The sequence below is a fragment of the Rhinolophus sinicus genome, linkage group LG03 (genome assembly GCF_036562045.2).
Source record: "Rhinolophus sinicus isolate RSC01 linkage group LG03, ASM3656204v1, whole genome shotgun sequence".
NCBI classification, from domain to species: domain Eukaryota; kingdom Metazoa; phylum Chordata; class Mammalia; order Chiroptera; family Rhinolophidae; genus Rhinolophus; species Rhinolophus sinicus.
Genome location: NC_133753.1, coordinates 46,461,959 through 46,479,500, shown reverse-complemented (window position 1 = coordinate 46,479,500; position 17,542 = coordinate 46,461,959). Strand labels below are relative to the sequence as shown.

Genomic DNA, 17,542 nt, shown 5'->3' with positions numbered 1-17,542 from the left:
TTCTGCTCAACTGAGATTTTCCCAGATAGATAAAGGGAGCTCTTAAGCACTAATTTTTTTTTAAAGTAATTTTGATTAGAAAGATTTTCAGGTATTACACATATCTTTTTTTCTAGTTTGCTGTCTTTCTGACCCTTCCTTTGATGTCACTTTTCACTCTCAGTATACCTGCCTCTTCTATCATACTGGCTTATAAAGCAGATAACCAAACTTCTTTTACAATAATTATAACTAGAACAAATAGAGCTCATATAAGGTTTTAAATGAATACTCCTTAGACTAAAATAAATTGGTACATTTCCTTTGGCTGTGTAGTCTTTTTGCTTGATAACTGGTTCTTGCCTAAATTCTATATAGGAGAGAGTAGCCAAGTAGTTGTATTTAGAAATGAGAGCGGTTGCTGTACAAAGCTTGTGCTAGAAGAACACCGCCCTTCCTGCCCTCCCCTTTTATCCATGTAAAACTTTCTTGATTCTTGTTCTTAGTCGGAGAACCTCCAAGTATTGAGAGTGGTTGCTGTCGTTCTTGTCTCTCAGCCTAGAGAACTGAAGTTTAGCCATCAAAGACCCATTATTGACCTTCATTATAAAATAATCAACTATTTTTAGATGCCACAGTGGAGCTATCCCTGGACAGCACACAGAATAATCAGAAGAAGGTACCAGCCAAAACGCTCATATCTCTTCCTCCACAGGAAGCCACAAATTCTTCTAAGCCCCAGCCAAGCTATGAGGAGGTGAGAGTCTGTGCTATTGGTCTTATTTATTTTGGATTTTTAGGACTGTGCTGCCAGTTAAAGTTCAGTTGAGTATGAACCTTGAGAAAATATTTCTGACTTTTGAAGAAGACCTTTATGGTTAATGGACAGCCAGAATCCAATAAAGGACTCTTTCTTGTGCAGAGTATCTGTTACCCCGAGGAGAGCACAAAGGCTTTCCATGGTCACTAATGATATTTAGTGTCTGATGCTCCCATATTCAAGAGTGTAGTCTCTATTCATTCCCTCCTTAGCCTGACAGAGGCAAGTCTTCCAAAGCCTAGTAATTAGTCATTATTACAAAATAAGGTTTTACGAGAATAGATACAACAAAAGACGTTTAAGCAGACTTCAACTTAAAATGGTGGAAGTTGGTTCATTAGCAGTGTTGGGAATGGACAGAGCTGAACACTGATACATAGAAGAATATATTTTGATGTTATATTGATATAAGATTAAGACAGTAAAATTGGTTTTTTGTGTATCAACTCTCATGATTGTCTTCTCTTTAAAAGCTAGAGGAAGAAGAACAGGAAGACCAATTTGATCTGACAGTTGGGATAACTGATCCTGAGAAGATAGGTAAGTGTGCTTGGGACCCCTTCTGCTGTTAGGATGTGGCTGTGGAAAATACAGTTGGCTAATTTCCAGATGAACTAGCCAACGTAAATACTTCGTCATTATCTTTCCTGTAGAATTATACTGCTTACTATGCTTCTAAGGCCAGAATCAGCAGTCAACCAGTACTTTATTTAGACTTTTCTTGGCTTTAGGCAGAAAACTCAGAGACATCAAATACTATTATAATCCCTTTTTAACACGTTGCGTACGGATCACGAGAATCTTCACGAGGGATTTAAACCCCGCCGTACGCAACGTGTTAAAAACCCAAATATTGCCTTCTCTCACAGAGTTGATGAGACCATTTTATTCCCTTTTCAGATCATAAATTCCATTTAAATACAAAAACAAAACAAAAAACCCCACATGTTCTATAATTTGGGGATACCGAATTTATTTTTCCCTCAGGAAGTTTAGAATTCTTGTTACATACCATTTCTCATATAGTCTTGATACCTACAGAATTGGGGCAGTCTGCATCTCTCTTTCATAGGTAAAGACTAAAAGACCCAGGTGGAATCTTGGTCAGATTGACATTAGATTTTCAAAAAGCACAATATTTAACTTTGGCCAGGACTTGAATTTCTCAGCTAGCCTTTCCGTGTCCCAGCCTTCTGAAGCTGTTGGTGAGCAGAGAGCAACCGGCCTCAGCTGTCCTTGTTCCAGAGACAGCCCGTGACAGTAGAGGCTGGACAGAGCCCTGTCCTAAATGGGGATGGTGTTTATATGGTAAAAGGAATAAGATAATCTCCCATCTTTTGTCTATTCTGGACTAGGAACAGGAATTTCTAAAGTCTAACTTAATTAAACTTTATGCCCAAATGCTTTGTTGTTAAAATGTCGAGTTTTACTTTTCCTGTACTGTTGTACTGGTAGGATATTTATGAGCATCTTATACGATTCCCTCATCCAACAACAGAGGAAATTGAGGACCAGTAAGTGAAATACAGCTTTCCTGTCAGGTCACAATGTGGTCCCTGGTAGAGCCTGGACTAGAACTTGGAATTATATGTTTAGGATTCTCTTGCTTCTCTCATGTTTATGAGTATCCTATATATCAGTTTCCTAGGGCTTCTGTAACCAAGTACCACAAATGCGGTGGCTTAAAACAACCAAATATATTCCCTCAGAGTTCCTACTGGAGGCCATAGTGCCAGCAGGGCCATGCCCCCTGTGCAGGCACTTGGGGAGAACCATTCTGTGCCTGTCCCCTTTCGGTAGCCTCACACATTCCTTGGCTAGTAAATGCATTACTCCGCTCTTTGCTTTATTGTCACATGGCATTCTCCCTGGGTGTCTTCACATCATTTTTCCTCTATGTGTGTCTCTCTGTGTCCAAATTTCCCTTTTTTATAAGGACACCAGTCATACTGAATTAGGACTTGGTTACATCTGTAAAGACAGACCTGTTTCCAAATAAGGTCACATTCTGAGGTACTAGGGGTTAGACTTTCAACATAACTTTCTTAGGAGGACACAGCTCAACTAGGACACAGTTCAACCCATAACAGTAATTTAAACATCACATGGACCAGATTTATTTCCACACAAATCGCTTTTGGTGATAAGCCTTCTTCCCCTTGCACTGTAGTCTAGATTCATAGTCATGTTGATGCCAAGAAATCAGCCTCTTAAAGCGTTTTCATATTCAAGATCTGATTTTTTTTTTAATCTTTCATTTATTTTAAGTGTGTTTTTTCCAGGACCCATCAGCTCCAAGTCAAGTAGTGGTTTCAATCTAGTTGTGGAGGGTGCAGCTCACAGTGGCCCATGTGGGGATCGAACAGGCAACCTTGTTAAGAGCACTGCGCTCTAACCACCTGAGCTAACTGGCTGTCCCAAGGCCTGATCTTTTTAAGAACACCTTCTGTTTGGGTGGGCTATTTATCAACATGTGCTTCTCATTTCCACACACATCTAAATAAATTAGAATCCTACTTCTACCAGGATATGCTTCTTCCTCTTGGTAATGTGCATATGCCGTCTTCAACTTTCTGAAATTATTTAGAAATTAACCTGAATTTAAAAGTGCTGTATTACTAGCCCATTTCTGTATCTTATGAGCTGTGTATATACGTGCAAGTAGTTCTCTGTTCTCACACATGTCCTCAGTAAAAGCAGCTGATATGCAGGCGAAGTGTCTGAAGACCCTGCTTTGCTCCTGTTGTGCGTACAGGTGCACTTACACGTTCCTTAATTGCAGGCGCTAGATTATGGGGTTGACCTTTTGGACATCTGACCATGACTATTCAACTGAGAATGAAATTTTGAATACTTTTCCTTAAAGTAAATTTAGATTACTTTTTCCTTTTATCAATGGTAAGCACCCTTCGTAGCATTAGGCAATGCGGTGTGAGTTGGTTAGAAGAGAAAAACACTACTCATCAGTATAAAATAATTTCTAAAGCTTAGTCTATGATTTTCATTTTACACATACTCTTTTGGTGGAGGCTGGAGAGGCAGAGAAGGCAAGCCCTCTATTCCTGTGTGATCTTCCCAGCCATCTCACGGAAACCAAATTGCAGTGTATGAGCCTGCTTATGACAGTATTGCACCTTCTTCCCCTGGGCCCTCACCCCACCACCAGTTCAGAAGTTTAAGCAAGTAGTAATTGTTCACCTAGGTTTCCTGCTTGGTGTAAGGAAGAATCAAGGGGTGGGGAGAAAAGGAACAAAACGAACCCCAAAAACCAGAGTCCAGCCCTAAAGCTGTATCTGTCTAGAGTGCAGTGTATGTCTTTTCAGTGCTCAGAGAGTCAGTGGTGTCTTTATGTCCCTAAGTGGCCTAGGTCATGACACTGATACAGAGAAAAACAATTGCTTGAATCCCAATTTACTGAACAGTCGAAGGCTGTTTCAGAAAAACAATCCCTCCAGGAAAGAGAGAGTTGTGTGACATCAGGCAGCCGAAGTTTCTTCCGGCCAGGCCCTTTGCTCTGGGTGAACATGCTAGATGAGAGAGGTCAGTGTCCCCCAGCACTGATGGAGGGGCCGTGACAGTATTTCTAAAAGAGCAAACCAAGCCCAGAGCTAGCTTAGGGTAGAACTACTTGTTTCCTTTTACATCATTTGCTTCCTTCTCCTCCTCCTGCTTTATACAGCAAGAGAATTGTGTGGTTTTAGACAGATGTGTGCAAACAGCTCAAATATTGGCATGGTAACAACTGATGGATTGTCAGTATCCAGTGCTGCTTTGTGAAGGGCATGAATGGAGCCTGGCTTTAGAACAGAGGACGGACTCTCTTGTCTAACTCAAATTGGGACCCAGCCAGCATCCATGGGGCATGACAAGCACCAGAGGCCATGAGGCAAAGTCAGAATTGAATTGTAGGATAGTATCTAAAGTTTGGTGATGAAACAAACATCCCAACTTGTACAGGGCCTCTGTGGCTTAAGATTCCTGGCTACATGTGAACAAGGTGAGCACTGCTTTGGTGAACAGAATGCTCAGTCCTCTCCTGCTTTGTTATTCTCCCACAGGGGACGGTATGAACGCCTACGTAGCCTACAAAGTCACAACACAGGTGAGCCCGTGTGACCGTGCTGATGAACCTTAACGAGCTTGGGTGCTTCTACGAAGAAGGTCATCATTCAGATGATTTCTGGGTATTTCTTTAGTTCCTTTGCCAACATCTTCCTTCAAGTTTACTCAAGATGGAGTAAACTTCTGCCTCCCCTTGGTGATCTCATCCACACCTTTCCACTTTTCTTCCAGAGACCTAACACGTCAGTGTCAAACTGCATCAGTTTTTTGAAGCCGTGCAGTGTATCTGACGTAGTCCTGTCCCTCTTAGGAACTAAGTGGCTTAACAGCTAGTTTGGTGGATTGCCCCGAACTATTATCAGCTGTTTAAAAATTCTCAGTTCTGAGCTTTCCTGTACTGAGCTTCTTTTAATACTTTCCCTAACCTTTTGCCCCTCAGGTCTGGTCTTCCTTTTTCCTATTTAATGCATACACCATTTACACAATGTTGTATGCAGGTTATGAAGCATACAAAATGAAGCCCCAAACCTACCACCAGTCTTCAGATGAGTACTGTTGACCTGTGTGTTTCTCCCTGTCACATCCCCTGCCTCACACCTTAGAGGTGACCACTGTCCTGAGTTGTGTCTTATTTCCTTTATAAAAAGTCTTCATGTATGTATCTCTAAACAATATACTGTTTTGCTTTTGTTCTTGAGTTTCATAACAGTGGTATCATGCTGAAAATAGTGCTCCTTTACTAGCATTGTTTCTCAGACCCATCCATGTTGTGTGTAGCTGTAGTCAATCCACTGTGTGATTGTAGCATAATATATCCATTTTCCTGTTGTGAATATTTCACACGTGTCCAGTTTTTTATGATTATGAACTATGAACATTTTTGCACATGTCTCCTAGGGTACATGGAAAAGAGTTTCTCTAGGGTATATAACCAGGAGTAGTACCCCTGGGTCGTGCACATGTTGAAGAAAAGGAATGCAAACTTTTTAAAAGTCTTTGCACCAATTTATACTCCCATCGGCAGTGTGTAAAAGTTCCCATTGATACGCTCCCTTGCCAACAACTGGCTAGGCCAGTCTCCTTAAATTTTGCCTGTCTGCTGAGTATTAAATGATCTCGTTGTGACCTAGGCCTAGTCTTTTTTACTAGAAGTCTCCTTTATGTTGTCTCTCTGCTATTTGTTGGCCTGCCTCCTGTAAGTTCTAGATCCTGTGACCTTGGAGGGGTTAAAGTATCTGCAGTGTGGACATTTCATCTGATCCTTCCCCCTTAGAAGCACTGTTTAGTCTCTTTTTTTCAGTTTGGCTGCTTTAATTCCAGTAGCTAATACCCTTAAGTCAGTGCAGGATGAATGGTTGGAGGTGACCATAGAATTCTAGCTTTCTAGACTTCAACATTAGTTTCCTTAGAGCAAGTGTTATTAACCAGGGAATGAAACTGTTTTTGAATGTAATTCATTGCCTTTTGTAATCCTACATATTTTATGCATTTTAAGTCATTATTTTGAGAAGGGCTCCGTAGGCTGCCACACAGCCAGAGGGGACGATAGCTCAAAAAAGTTTAAGATTTTCAGCCTTGGAGAAAGTTAAAATTTACTTACGTGTGGCTAAGCAACAGGGATCTGGGCAGTAGATTCCTTTGATGTCAGCCGGATGACTTGCAAGATACTCCTGCATCCCCTATTTGGAATAAAATCACCTTGTTTTTTTCTGTCCCCAAGACGAGCTTACCAATGTTCAGAAGTAAACAGTTTGCAGTGAAAAGAAGATTTAGTGACTTTCTGGGGCTTTATGAGAAGCTTTCCGAGAAACACTCTCAGAATGGCTTCATTGTCCCTCCTCCTCCTGAGAAGAGCCTAATAGGTAAGGCTGTGGTCTTTAATTTTGCTTGGATTTGTTTCCTTTGCATTCTTCTGCAGTATACATTCTACTTAGTGTATGAAACGATTTCTATTAACAGTGTAGTCTTGTGGTTACAAAAATTTCTGGTGTTTTCCTGTAAATTGCAGGAGGTCTAGAGAAACAGACAGCAAGTTTTGACATGTTCTCTTTCTTTGGGTATAGCAGGAGGTTCTGGTTTTAGCTTCCACAGTTGTGTGTGTGTGTGTGTCTCCTAGAGTGTTAAGTGATTGCTATTCCTTCCAGATTGGAATGTAGTAAATTGGATGGGGTGAGGGGCAAGGAACCTTCTCATTACCATCATTTGATGTCTGATCTATACTCAGAGTCCCACTGGCCCCTTTTAGAAAACAGGCTCTGCAAGTCCCAGAGTTTAGAACCTCCAGCACTTCGAGACTTGTTTAACCAATGACTCTCATGTGAAGAACCTTTTGTTCTTGCCTGCTCATGGCATAGAAGTGGCCTTTGGTTGTGTTTTGTACTGTTTTTACTGCCTTTCCTTCTAGAGTTTTTTTATAAGTTTATCCTATTCATGATGGTTATTGGTTATTTTTGCTTTTTAAATTCCATTCCAGGAATGACAAAAGTAAAAGTTGGGAAGGAAGATTCTTCTTCTGCAGAATTTCTTGAAAAACGGAGGGCCGCTCTAGAAAGGTAAGTGCCCTACAACCATTTTTCTGAATAACATGAGAACTAGGGAGGAGCTGAAACCCGAGACTCAATTATGAGACATTCACTAGAGTTAATAGAGATGAGAAAGTTGAGTGAATGAAAGATTCACACTTCCATGTTATCTCTTAACTTTTCCTAGGTCTCTTATCTTCCCACCTTGGGAACACACCATCTTCTTTTCTTTCCCTGCCCTGAGTGGACAATAAGATATGAAAGGCTCTGAGGTCTCTTTCTGACCAGTTATTTTTCTTCCCTTTTTAGAAATGTGAATAACATGACCTTGAATGTGCTTACTACAAGCAGAGTCATATTTAAGTGCCTTATCTGAGGACATTGTAAAGTAATGAAAAACCTTGTACCTCTGCCAGCACTATATGACGCCCAGAACAAGTGGGGCCAGCTTGACTAACCAGATGACCGCTTACTCTGTAGGTACCTTCAGAGGATTGTGAATCATCCTACCATGTTACAGGACCCTGATGTCAGGGAGTTCTTGGAAAAAGAAGAGGTTAGTATTGTACAAACTGAATTTCATAATTTGTATTTGCCCCTAGTGAAATGAAACATTCAGTCAACAAATACTTGAACACTTAACATGCATATAGGGCAGTTAGTACCAGACTCTATCCTAGTTTGTAAACCCCTAATAGTGACAAGTATTTTTCGGCCTTTGAAATAAAAGAAGCTCTGCCTGTAGTCAAAAGCAACTGGTTGTAGAGGTCACACTGTAGCCTAGTTTTGTCTTACTGGATTAACACAATGATCCATTTGGCAAGTCCTCAGCATCTTTCATAAGTTACTAGGCTCAAATTCAATACGTTTTTTGTGCCAGGAGCTGAGGGGTGTTGGTTCAAAACCAGTTACCACAAACCACAGAACTGCCATGTAGTAAAAGTGTTGATTCAAGTGGACAGTCTTTTTCTACAGGCTATGTGTAGGCTATTCATGATTTTGAAAAATTGGAGCCCGCCCAATTGCTAACAATTGAATAATCAAGTAAAATATATTAATACAACAAATATGTTATTCTCATAAACAAGGTACACAGAAATGCTCATAATATTTGCTAGAAGTATATATTAAAAGAATTATAAAAAGTGAAACATGAAACCATGAAAATGTAGCTGTAGAAACACGTTAGTCATTAAGGATCAAAAGAAACACTGGAATGAAACAACGTTATATCTATCTCATAGGAAAGAAAACTAGAGGGAAATAAATCACAGGGTAGGATTATCATTTTGTAGTTTTTTTGTGTTTTTATTTTATTTTTTAAATTTACATAAAGTACATAGTATTCTAATGAAGAAAATACTTCTAAGTATATGGGTATTTTTTTCCCTCAAACTGGAATTTTTTTAATTAAAGATTCTCTGTCTAATGCTTTAAATCCTTCATTCTTCTTCTGTGATTCCTAAATCCATTCTTCCTTTGCACCCACTTATCCCCAGTTCATGCCCCTAGAACAGGGTTTGTGGGCAGCAGTACCACTGACACTTTGGGCTGGATGCTTCTGTGTTGTAGGGACTGTGCTATGCATTGTAGGTTAGCAGCATTCCTGGCCTATGTCCACTGGATGCCAGGAGCAACCCCTTATCTCCAGACATGGCCAAATGTCCCCTGGGAGGCACAGTGGGCCCAAGTTGAGAACTGCTGCCCTGAGCACTAAATCCAGTTTCTCAGCATGCTATACTATATATACTGTAGGCTCTTCAGCATCCCTTCCATGCCTTAGGAAAATAGTGGTAAGACCGAACCAATCAGATATTTCTAAATATTTGGCATGCTTGGCTTAATTAGATTATCCCTCAATGTAGCCTCAATCTGAATAAATAATGCTCCTGTCCTTGGATCTTTGTTCACTGGGGAAAATCCTAATGGAATCACGGCACAACTTCGAAGTCTTTCAAGACCTTAAGTCCAGCTTTGTGCTGTGTGTGGTAATCCAAACGAACTTCTGACTTTTAACAAAAGGATGCTTGGTATTGAAGTAGTTCATGCCTGGGTGGGCAGACAATCTCGTGAAGTCACCTGGCCACATAACATTCACACTCTCCTTTCCTTCTACGCACAATATCCAAAGCTGGAAAGTTTGCTGATTCTGTTTAACATGGTCCTTTGGTTTTTCTTTCTGTACGTGCTGGTGGTGGATTTGTGTAAGTGACTTTGAAAACAACAATTAACAGTTCAAATAATTTGCTTGGCAAGTTTTAGGCATGACATCTGATGGATACTAATTCTTCCGAACCTAAAATAGGGGCAGCAGATAACTTGCCATCCCTGCCTTCTTGGTCTTGTAGCTGCCCCGCGCCGTGGGTACTCAGACATTGAGTGGCGCTGGTCTCCTCAAGATGTTCAACAAAGCCACAGATGCGGTCAGCAAAATGACCATCAAGATGAATGAATCAGACATTGTGAGTAGCCCTGTGCCTCTCGGCCTCCCCACCCCCTCAGGCTCGTGGGTCAGGAGCCCTGAGGGGTCCTAAAATTTCTGAGACTAAGGATTTTCTTTTTAAGATAATTCAGTCCATTTTTTTACAAATGGCTAAGGAAAGACTGCTCTATGCCTATGTGAGTAGCTTCCATTAAAGCTCTGGCCTTGTGTGTTTCAGTGGTTTGAGGAGAAGCTCCAGGAGGTAGAATGTGAAGAGCAGCGCTTGCGGAAACTGCATGCCGTTGTAGAAACTCTGGTCAGCCACAGGAAAGGTAACAAGCTCTGAAGTTCACTTGGAGCTGGGGAAAACTGATGTGTGCAGCGAGCTGGAGAGGGGAGCGCGTGCTGTTCCCAAACCTTTCAGCCGTTCAAGTTGAAATTCTCAGCCCACCTGGTGCTTGATGTTCTGATCAAAAAGATACGTCCTGTGTCTCCTGACAGGAAAGCCCTCCTCCCACTTGATCTCATTTGTCTTTCCTCGGCCACTGTGGACATTGTACTTTCTGCCCAGAAGGGGTGCAGGAAGCTGTTCCACATACAGCTTGACCTGAGACCTGGGCTTCTGTTGATATGATTTGAGTCGGTGGCTTATATCCATAAAATGATGTCACACACTTTAGCTACATGGTCAAACAAGCAATTTGTAAATGTAGGGAAATGAGATGTATCTCCTAACCCATCCTCCCTTTGCTTTGGTGAGATTTGCATAAGATCTGTGAAACTTGCCAGATTTGAATGCTTTCCTTCTCTGCCTTAAACATAAGGATCATCGGAAATCTAAACAGGCAAAAAGACATTAGAAAGAGGCCAGTGAGGGCTAGCAAAATGCGGCCCGGCCCCTGGGCCAAATCTGGTCCTGGGCCTGTTGCTGTGAGCTCGGAACAGTTTTTACATTTTTAAAGGGATGAGTGGAACAAAGAGAGAGAGAGAGAGAGAGAGAGAGAGAGAGAGAGAGAGAGAGAGCAAGTAAGACCTTATGTGGCCTGCAAACCTTAAACTATCGGGCCCTTCACATAAAAAGTTTGACCTGCTCTAGAACATGCAAGACTGTGTAGTATGCCATGCAGATAGGCTGTTCACCCTGAGCTTGGACATAAAAATCAGAATCGTTCCTTTGTCCCGTTTGTATTAACTGGCCCCTGGCTCTCCAGGAATGTTGGAGCTGCTGCTTCCAGGGAGGCCTAACCTTGAAACTTAGGACAGCAGGTGCCTCTCCTGCTCGTGTGACCAAGCTGCATGCCCTCCCTTTCTGAATACAGTTGGCTGTGGTGCAGGTGACTGGGTTCCAGAGCCCACAGTTGCTGCAGATGCAGGGGGCAGCAGGGCTGAGACATGCCATGCAGTGTCAGCTGACTGGTCCCTTTTCCTGGTGAAATGAGCGGCCTCTGCTGTCTTCCTCCTTCCAGAGCTAGCGCTGAACACAGCCCAGTTCGCAAAGAGTCTGGCCATGCTCGGGAGCTCAGAGGACAACACAGCATTGTCACGGGCTCTCTCCCAGCTGGCTGAGGTGGAAGAAAAAATTGAGCAGCTCCACCAGGAACAGGCCAACAATGACTTCTTCCTCCTGGCCGAGCTCCTGAGTGACTACATTCGCCTCCTGGCCATCGTCCGAGTAAGCTTCTGTTTCCTTTCCTCTTTCTCCTCCCCTTCATGTCTTTCCTTTGCTCTTCCCCTTCCCAAGAAAGTTTCATCCATTATACCTCGAAATAGGTCTAAGTTTTTCTATTCTCAGAGAGAAGGTCTGTGAACCAAAAACTCCATTTAACTTAGCTAGTTACCACTAAGTCCTTTGAGGCCCCACAGCCAGTTTTTAAATGCATGAGGAGACAAGACCACTCCTAAGTGTCTACGCGGGTCCCTCCATAGTGTTGAATGCAGACAGCGTCCTGTGCTCCTTTCTTCAAGTGGCTCATGACAGACCTACTGTCTGGGCCCTGGGAGCCGTGACTTCCTCAGTCTTGGTCTTTGCCTCCTTAACAGTAAGCGGTGGCTTTACCCTGTAAGCGCTCTTGCTGGCTTCCACTTGTCCTCCAGTGTGACAGTCAGGTAACTACACGGATCCAGTTTGGCAATGCATGGAGGAGTGTGGCCAGGGGGCTGAGAGAGCTTGTCACCAGAGCCCTTCGTGTGCTGTGCTGTCCACTCTGATAACCACACCGCAGCCTGCCCCTCGGGTCAAGCACCTCACCTTTCCCCCCGGTGACCAGGACCTTTCAGAGTGGCCAAGGAAGCTTCACTGGGCAGTGGTGTTAGCTCTCGCATGACCTCCCTGAGACAGGAAGAGCCAAGAGGGAGCCTGGCGCCTGCCCTGTAAGAACCTGAGTCTGCCCTTGGTCCACTTGGGACCAGGATGTATGAGCCTCTTGAGTTGGAACAGAGCCACCCGCACTCCCACCCCCAACACCTCCCTGACCAGATAGCTCTGTGTTGTCAAGAGCTGAGCTGCTCCCAGGATTCTCATTTCGTCCATAGCAGAGATGCTTAATATAGCCTGTGGGATTGCTCAGTGCCCTCGCCCTTTGCTGTTTCGTTTGCTGCTGACTCCAGAGTGATAAAAGGCTGGAAAAATAACCTGCTTTGGAATTCCTAGAACTGGTCAGGCTGCTTAGACCAGAGAACCATCCCCGGGAAGGGCACTCCAGGGAAGCCTTCAGAGAGAGGCACTGTTTGGGATCCCTGGATCCCAGAGCTCTTGGCTGTGAGCCCTGGGTGGGGTGCGCCCCTGTGGACAGGGGGGATGGAGGCCTCGCCCGAGCCCCAGGTGCTGGGGCTGCACACCTTGGCACGCAGAACTGCCAGGCTGGGCTTTGCTCTGAGACCCTTACCTGCCCTCATGATCATGAGCTGGTGGTGGGCGTGGAGAGGTGAGCAGATGTTTCTTTTCCGCTCTGCCCTGAACGTGGATTTGCAGCACTGTTAGCCCAGGGGTTTAGGCTTGAGCCTGACTTACTTGGATATGAGGTCACCCTTTACCTAATCCTTTGACATTGAGATGGTAAGAAGTGTCAGGTGAGCAGTAGTGACACTACTGGGGAAAGTGAATTTGATGGCATTTCACTTCCTAAGGTGCACGTTTTGGCAAAGGCCTGTACTAAGGAGGCCTAGAAAACACCCAGGGAAGAGGAGCCAACGGAATCGGGCTGGGGGACGGGCCGCAGGCACGGATCTTCACCCAGGCTCTCTGGAAGCCTGCAAAGCCAGCGGGATGGAGGGTGGTTTGCTTAGGCCAACAGCTGTCCTCTGGAAATGTCGATTGTGGTCAAGGGACTGGAACCAGGGAAAACCAGCAAATAGATTTTGGGGGAGCTTTTTGGGGGCCTTGATAGCCGAGAGCAATTGAGTGTGTAGATGAGATGACAGTGGTGTGTTTAAGTTTCACGATGTGTTAAGCTAACCCTGTATACATTGTGGGTGTCAGCTTAAAGGTTGCTTCCCTAGGTTGGCCTTCTTGATATATCTCCTAGGCTAAGCCAGGTCCCCAGTTTTATTATAGTACCCTGCTTGTTTTCTCTGTGCTCTGCATACTTGTAATTATTTATTGGTAATCATTAATGTAATCTTGGCCTTTTCTATTAGATTATAATCTCCATAAAAGCAGAGCCGTGTGTTTCATTCCCCGCTGTGTTCTTAGTTCCTGGCACATGGCAGGTCTCAGGAAGTGTGTGTAGATTCATGATTGACTGATCTGAGGGAGGCCGTCCGAAGCCATAGTACTGGGCACTGGCATCAGGTCACCTACTGTGCTCCCAGCCATCCAGTCTTGGGAAGAGCATGAAGCAGCATGGCACTGGCCCACTGGAGGCTTGGAGAGGAGTCTCACCCAGGCTTGTGCTTTCTGACCTTCGGCTCCAGCTGGGCACTAACACTCGGCTGCAGAACCTGCCCCTGCTCGGTCCTTCCCTAGCCCAGCTGCGGGGAGAGCCCCCCGAGGCAGAGCCAGCGGGGCTCCTGAAGGCTGCTTGTGCTCTTCCCCCACCCCCACCTCCACAGGCTGCTTTTGACCAGCGCATGAAGACATGGCAGCGCTGGCAGGATGCTCAGGCCACACTGCAGAAGAAGCGGGAGGCTGAGGCTCGGCTTCTGTGGGCCAACAAGCCTGACAAGCTGCAGCAAGCCAAGGACGAGATCGTAGAGGTGAGGCCCCTGAGGCAGCTCTGGGGCGGGGGGGTGCACTGGTTCCTTAATGAGCCTGGGTCCTGTCCCACCCAGGTTCTCCAGAACTCCACAGCAGTCGAGAGCTGATTTACTCTAAAGGACGGTGGCTGCTGGGGAAGCTGAGAATGAGTCCAGGGGTCCAGGCTTGCCTCGAGGCCTGGCCCCGCCTCTCTTCCCATTTCACCTAGACTTGCCAATTCGGGATCTCTGCCGGAGGGGTCCTGGCTGGGTCTTTGAAAAGCTCCAAGGTGATTCAGATATTCCTCCCTGGTGAGAACCAAATTCAGTTCTCTGGGGCTCCCAACCCTTCTGGTGAGTAGCTAAACCAGGGGCTCTGGAGTACCCGAGCTTTCCGAGAGACCAGGTGTGGTCTGGGGGACCCGGCATCTCTTGCCCAGCCAGCACCAAAGGTGGCCTTTGCTGGACTTGGACTTAACATGCTAAGTCTCCATATGACCCAGAGGGACAGGCAGACATAATGACCAATTGAGGTCATATGTAGAATTGCTCTCCAAAGGCAAAGACTTAATGGTACCTTAACATTAAGTGATCCTTTCTTTCTTCCCAGTGGGAGTCTCGGGTGACTCAGTATGAAAGAGACTTTGAAAGAATTTCAACTGTGGTCCGAAAAGAAGTGATACGGTTTGAGGTGAGATAGATCTTGCTTCTCCCAAGTGTGCGGTGCCTGCTTTAGTAGTTAGTGGTGGTGGTTTTGTCCAAGTCTATCGAGTGGAGATGGATGAAGCTGCCAGTGACTTGCCGTTGTGAAAAGGCGAGACCGTGTGTGTGTGTGTTTGCTCCTAAGGCAGAGGGGCTGTCCTGCACGTGTTGCTGGACCAGAACAGACATAGAACAAAACTTGTAGCTGTCACATACCCTCCGGTCCCCTGTCCTGTCTCTTCCCCTCCCCCACACTGCTGTGCCAGGAGTCCTTGCACGCCCTTGGCAAAGGCTGTTTGGCTAGAAATTACAGCTATTCCAGCTGCTCTCTCTACTTCCTGAGGCTCTGTTCAGCCTCAGTCAGCAATAAATCACCACCATCTTATCAAGAAGGGAAGAAGCAAGTGTCTGAGTGGTCAGTGTAGAATCCTCTCTCCCATAGAAAGAGAAATCCAAGGACTTCAAAAACCACGTGATCAAGTACCTTGAGACACTCCTGTACTCACAGCAGCAGGTATGTGAGTTACGCATGACTTGGTATCATCTACTGCCTGCTCCAAAGGCCAGCTGCCTGCTTGTGGCTCTGGGACAGGATGGGCTGGCCCTGTTTTGGGGGGCCCTGCTATGATCAGTAATTGAAAGTAGGCCCTGTTGCTGTAACATGGAGCATCCAGTAGGGTCTTTTGCTAAGTAGGATTGCCCTAATCCTAAAATGAGTAGTTTCTAAGACTAAATTCCAACTCTCCTCTCTTTTAACCCCTTGACACCACCTGACCCTCCTGAAGCGGAGGCCCTGGTCAGTATGTGGGACAGTGGCCCCCATGATGAGGAGCTAACTGAGCCGGGCAAAGCCATGGCCCCCACGGGGACTTCCTCTTGGGCAGAACCAGGACTGTCTTCAGAGACGGCCCCAAGTCTAGAGAGATGGAAGGGCAAGGTGGCCGGCCGGCCATCTGTCCTCAGGTCCGCTCTTAGCCTAGCCATTTCCTCAGCTCACGCCTGCCTTTGGGTGGCGGAGGCGCTTGAGGAAGTGCCGCGGCACTGTGCTTGCTCCCCTCAGGCTCTGCCACTAGATGGGGGCACTCACTCACTGTCCCCACTTCTTTGCAGCTGGCAAAGTACTGGGAAGCCTTCCTTCCCGAGGCAAAGGCCATCTCCTAATGGACTGAGGACACCAGAGCCACCTGCTTGACGCTCCCTTTTTATACACGTCCTTCTCCATCTCTGCTGGGCCCCAGCGACGCCATCCTGCCTAGCCTGGACTTGACCCCTTCTCCCTGCACCCACGACCAAGCTTCCCCGTCATTCTAAGCATTACTTCATTTAGCTTCCATATATATTTTCTTACCTGAGAGAATAGTTTCTTGCTTTAAGCAAAGACCTATAATAGGTGGTGGAATTATGGGATAGGGGTGGAGTATTGATATAAATATATAAATACAAATGTATATTTTTCAGGATGTGGTTAGGAACTGGGAATAACGTTTTCTGTTACTCCTGATGGTGCCATGAAAGTTTATGTAATAAAATATTTTAAAATCAGGTCACGTGACTCAGAATGGTGGTGCTTTTTGCTTTAGGCTGGGGTGCAGTTGGGAAGGTCTGGAATACTCCTAACTGCTGCCCAGTTAGATTGTTTCTCTCCACAGGAGTTCACAACCTTGTGCTGCTGCTTCGCTATGGAACTGGAGTTTCTTTTTTTCTTACCTACCTCAGCTGCGTGTCCTGGGGGTCTTTTAATCTGTTTAACTCTTATTCCTACTTCTTTCGAGAAGGCGTTTTGAAGATGTCTCTTATAATAAGAGGTGCAAAACCAGTCCTGCAGAGGAGGCAGACTTTCCCTGAGCTGCCAGGGTGCTGAGTCCTGGCTTCTGAATGCAGTCTTGTGTTCCCAACTTCTTTTTGCCGCCTATCAAAACATGTCCTTAGAAGTGTAAAGGATGGCCAAGGACTTAAGTCTTTATCCCCATAGACAAGACCCAGGCACTCTGCTTCTAGATAAGGTCATCCACGAGTTTCTAAACCGTTTGAGGTTCCAAGAAGCTTTACTGTGCGCCCAGCCTCCAGCGGGGTCTGTGCTGGCCTGGCCAGGCGGCCTGGGACTCGCATGCGCTGTTGCTGGGCTTCCCCGCAGCTGTGTCTACAGCTGCTTAAGCTCACTGGTCAGAGGGCCTGCCAAGCTGTTCTGGGGGGCAGGGCTGGCAGACTGCCTACCAGGGAAACCTTGCCACTCCCAGCCCCACCCCCCCCCAAAGATGCCTCTGCCTGAGGCGCTCCAGACCTGCTCTGTCAGTTCTCCTTGGTGGGTGGTTAAAGTTTGGGGAAGGGCAGCCTAAGGCAAGAGAATGCAGTAAATAGCACTGACTTCCAGTACCTGGGGGGCGGGGGGAAGCGCCAGTTCTAGTAAGTATTGTGAACAGGTTGGTTGTTTTTAGTTTTTTGTTTGTGTTTTTTGAAAAAAGTCACAATCTCTTCCTACCACCCAATATCCTTATTACCACCTTTGAGTTTTACCCTTCCAGTCTTTTATATGGTTGCTTTTGCATAGTTGTAATAATATACACAAAATATTTTGTATCCTGCTTTTATCATTCAACACTGTATATTTGTATGTTATAAGCATTTTTTCTGTATTGTTACGTGTCTTCACAAACTTTATTTCTAAAGCTATGTCACTCATTGTAAGGCTGCCATAGAGTAACTGTACCATAATTCTGACTCATCCCTTGTTGGAGTCTTGCTTTGTTTGGTAACTTTTTATATTTCAATATAACTTCAAACCTACAGAAAAGTTACAGGACTACCCAAAGGACTCTCATAGATCCTTTACCCAAATTTCCCAAGTGTTTACATTTTACCCGA

The 17,542-nt window shown here is 45.2% G+C and overlaps 1 protein-coding gene across 1 annotated transcript in view; it reads left to right on the top strand.

Annotated features, from left to right (window-relative positions):
* SNX1 (sorting nexin 1) overlaps positions 1-16,222 on the top strand; it is a 31,504-nt gene extending 15,282 nt beyond the window's left edge. The window contains exons 3-15 of the mRNA XM_019750738.2: positions 609-736; positions 1,273-1,339; positions 4,858-4,901; positions 6,582-6,723; positions 7,335-7,413; positions 7,864-7,939; positions 9,732-9,845; positions 10,044-10,137; positions 11,272-11,477; positions 13,856-13,999; positions 14,589-14,669; positions 15,123-15,194; positions 15,791-16,222. Coding sequence (XP_019606297.2) covers positions 609-736; positions 1,273-1,339; positions 4,858-4,901; positions 6,582-6,723; positions 7,335-7,413; positions 7,864-7,939; positions 9,732-9,845; positions 10,044-10,137; positions 11,272-11,477; positions 13,856-13,999; positions 14,589-14,669; positions 15,123-15,194; positions 15,791-15,841 — 1,298 coding nt within the window. The 3' untranslated portion in view covers positions 15,842-16,222. The remainder of the gene's footprint in view (positions 1-608; positions 737-1,272; positions 1,340-4,857; positions 4,902-6,581; positions 6,724-7,334; positions 7,414-7,863; positions 7,940-9,731; positions 9,846-10,043; positions 10,138-11,271; positions 11,478-13,855; positions 14,000-14,588; positions 14,670-15,122; positions 15,195-15,790) is intronic.
* The last annotated feature ends 1,320 nt before the right edge of the window (positions 16,223-17,542 follow it).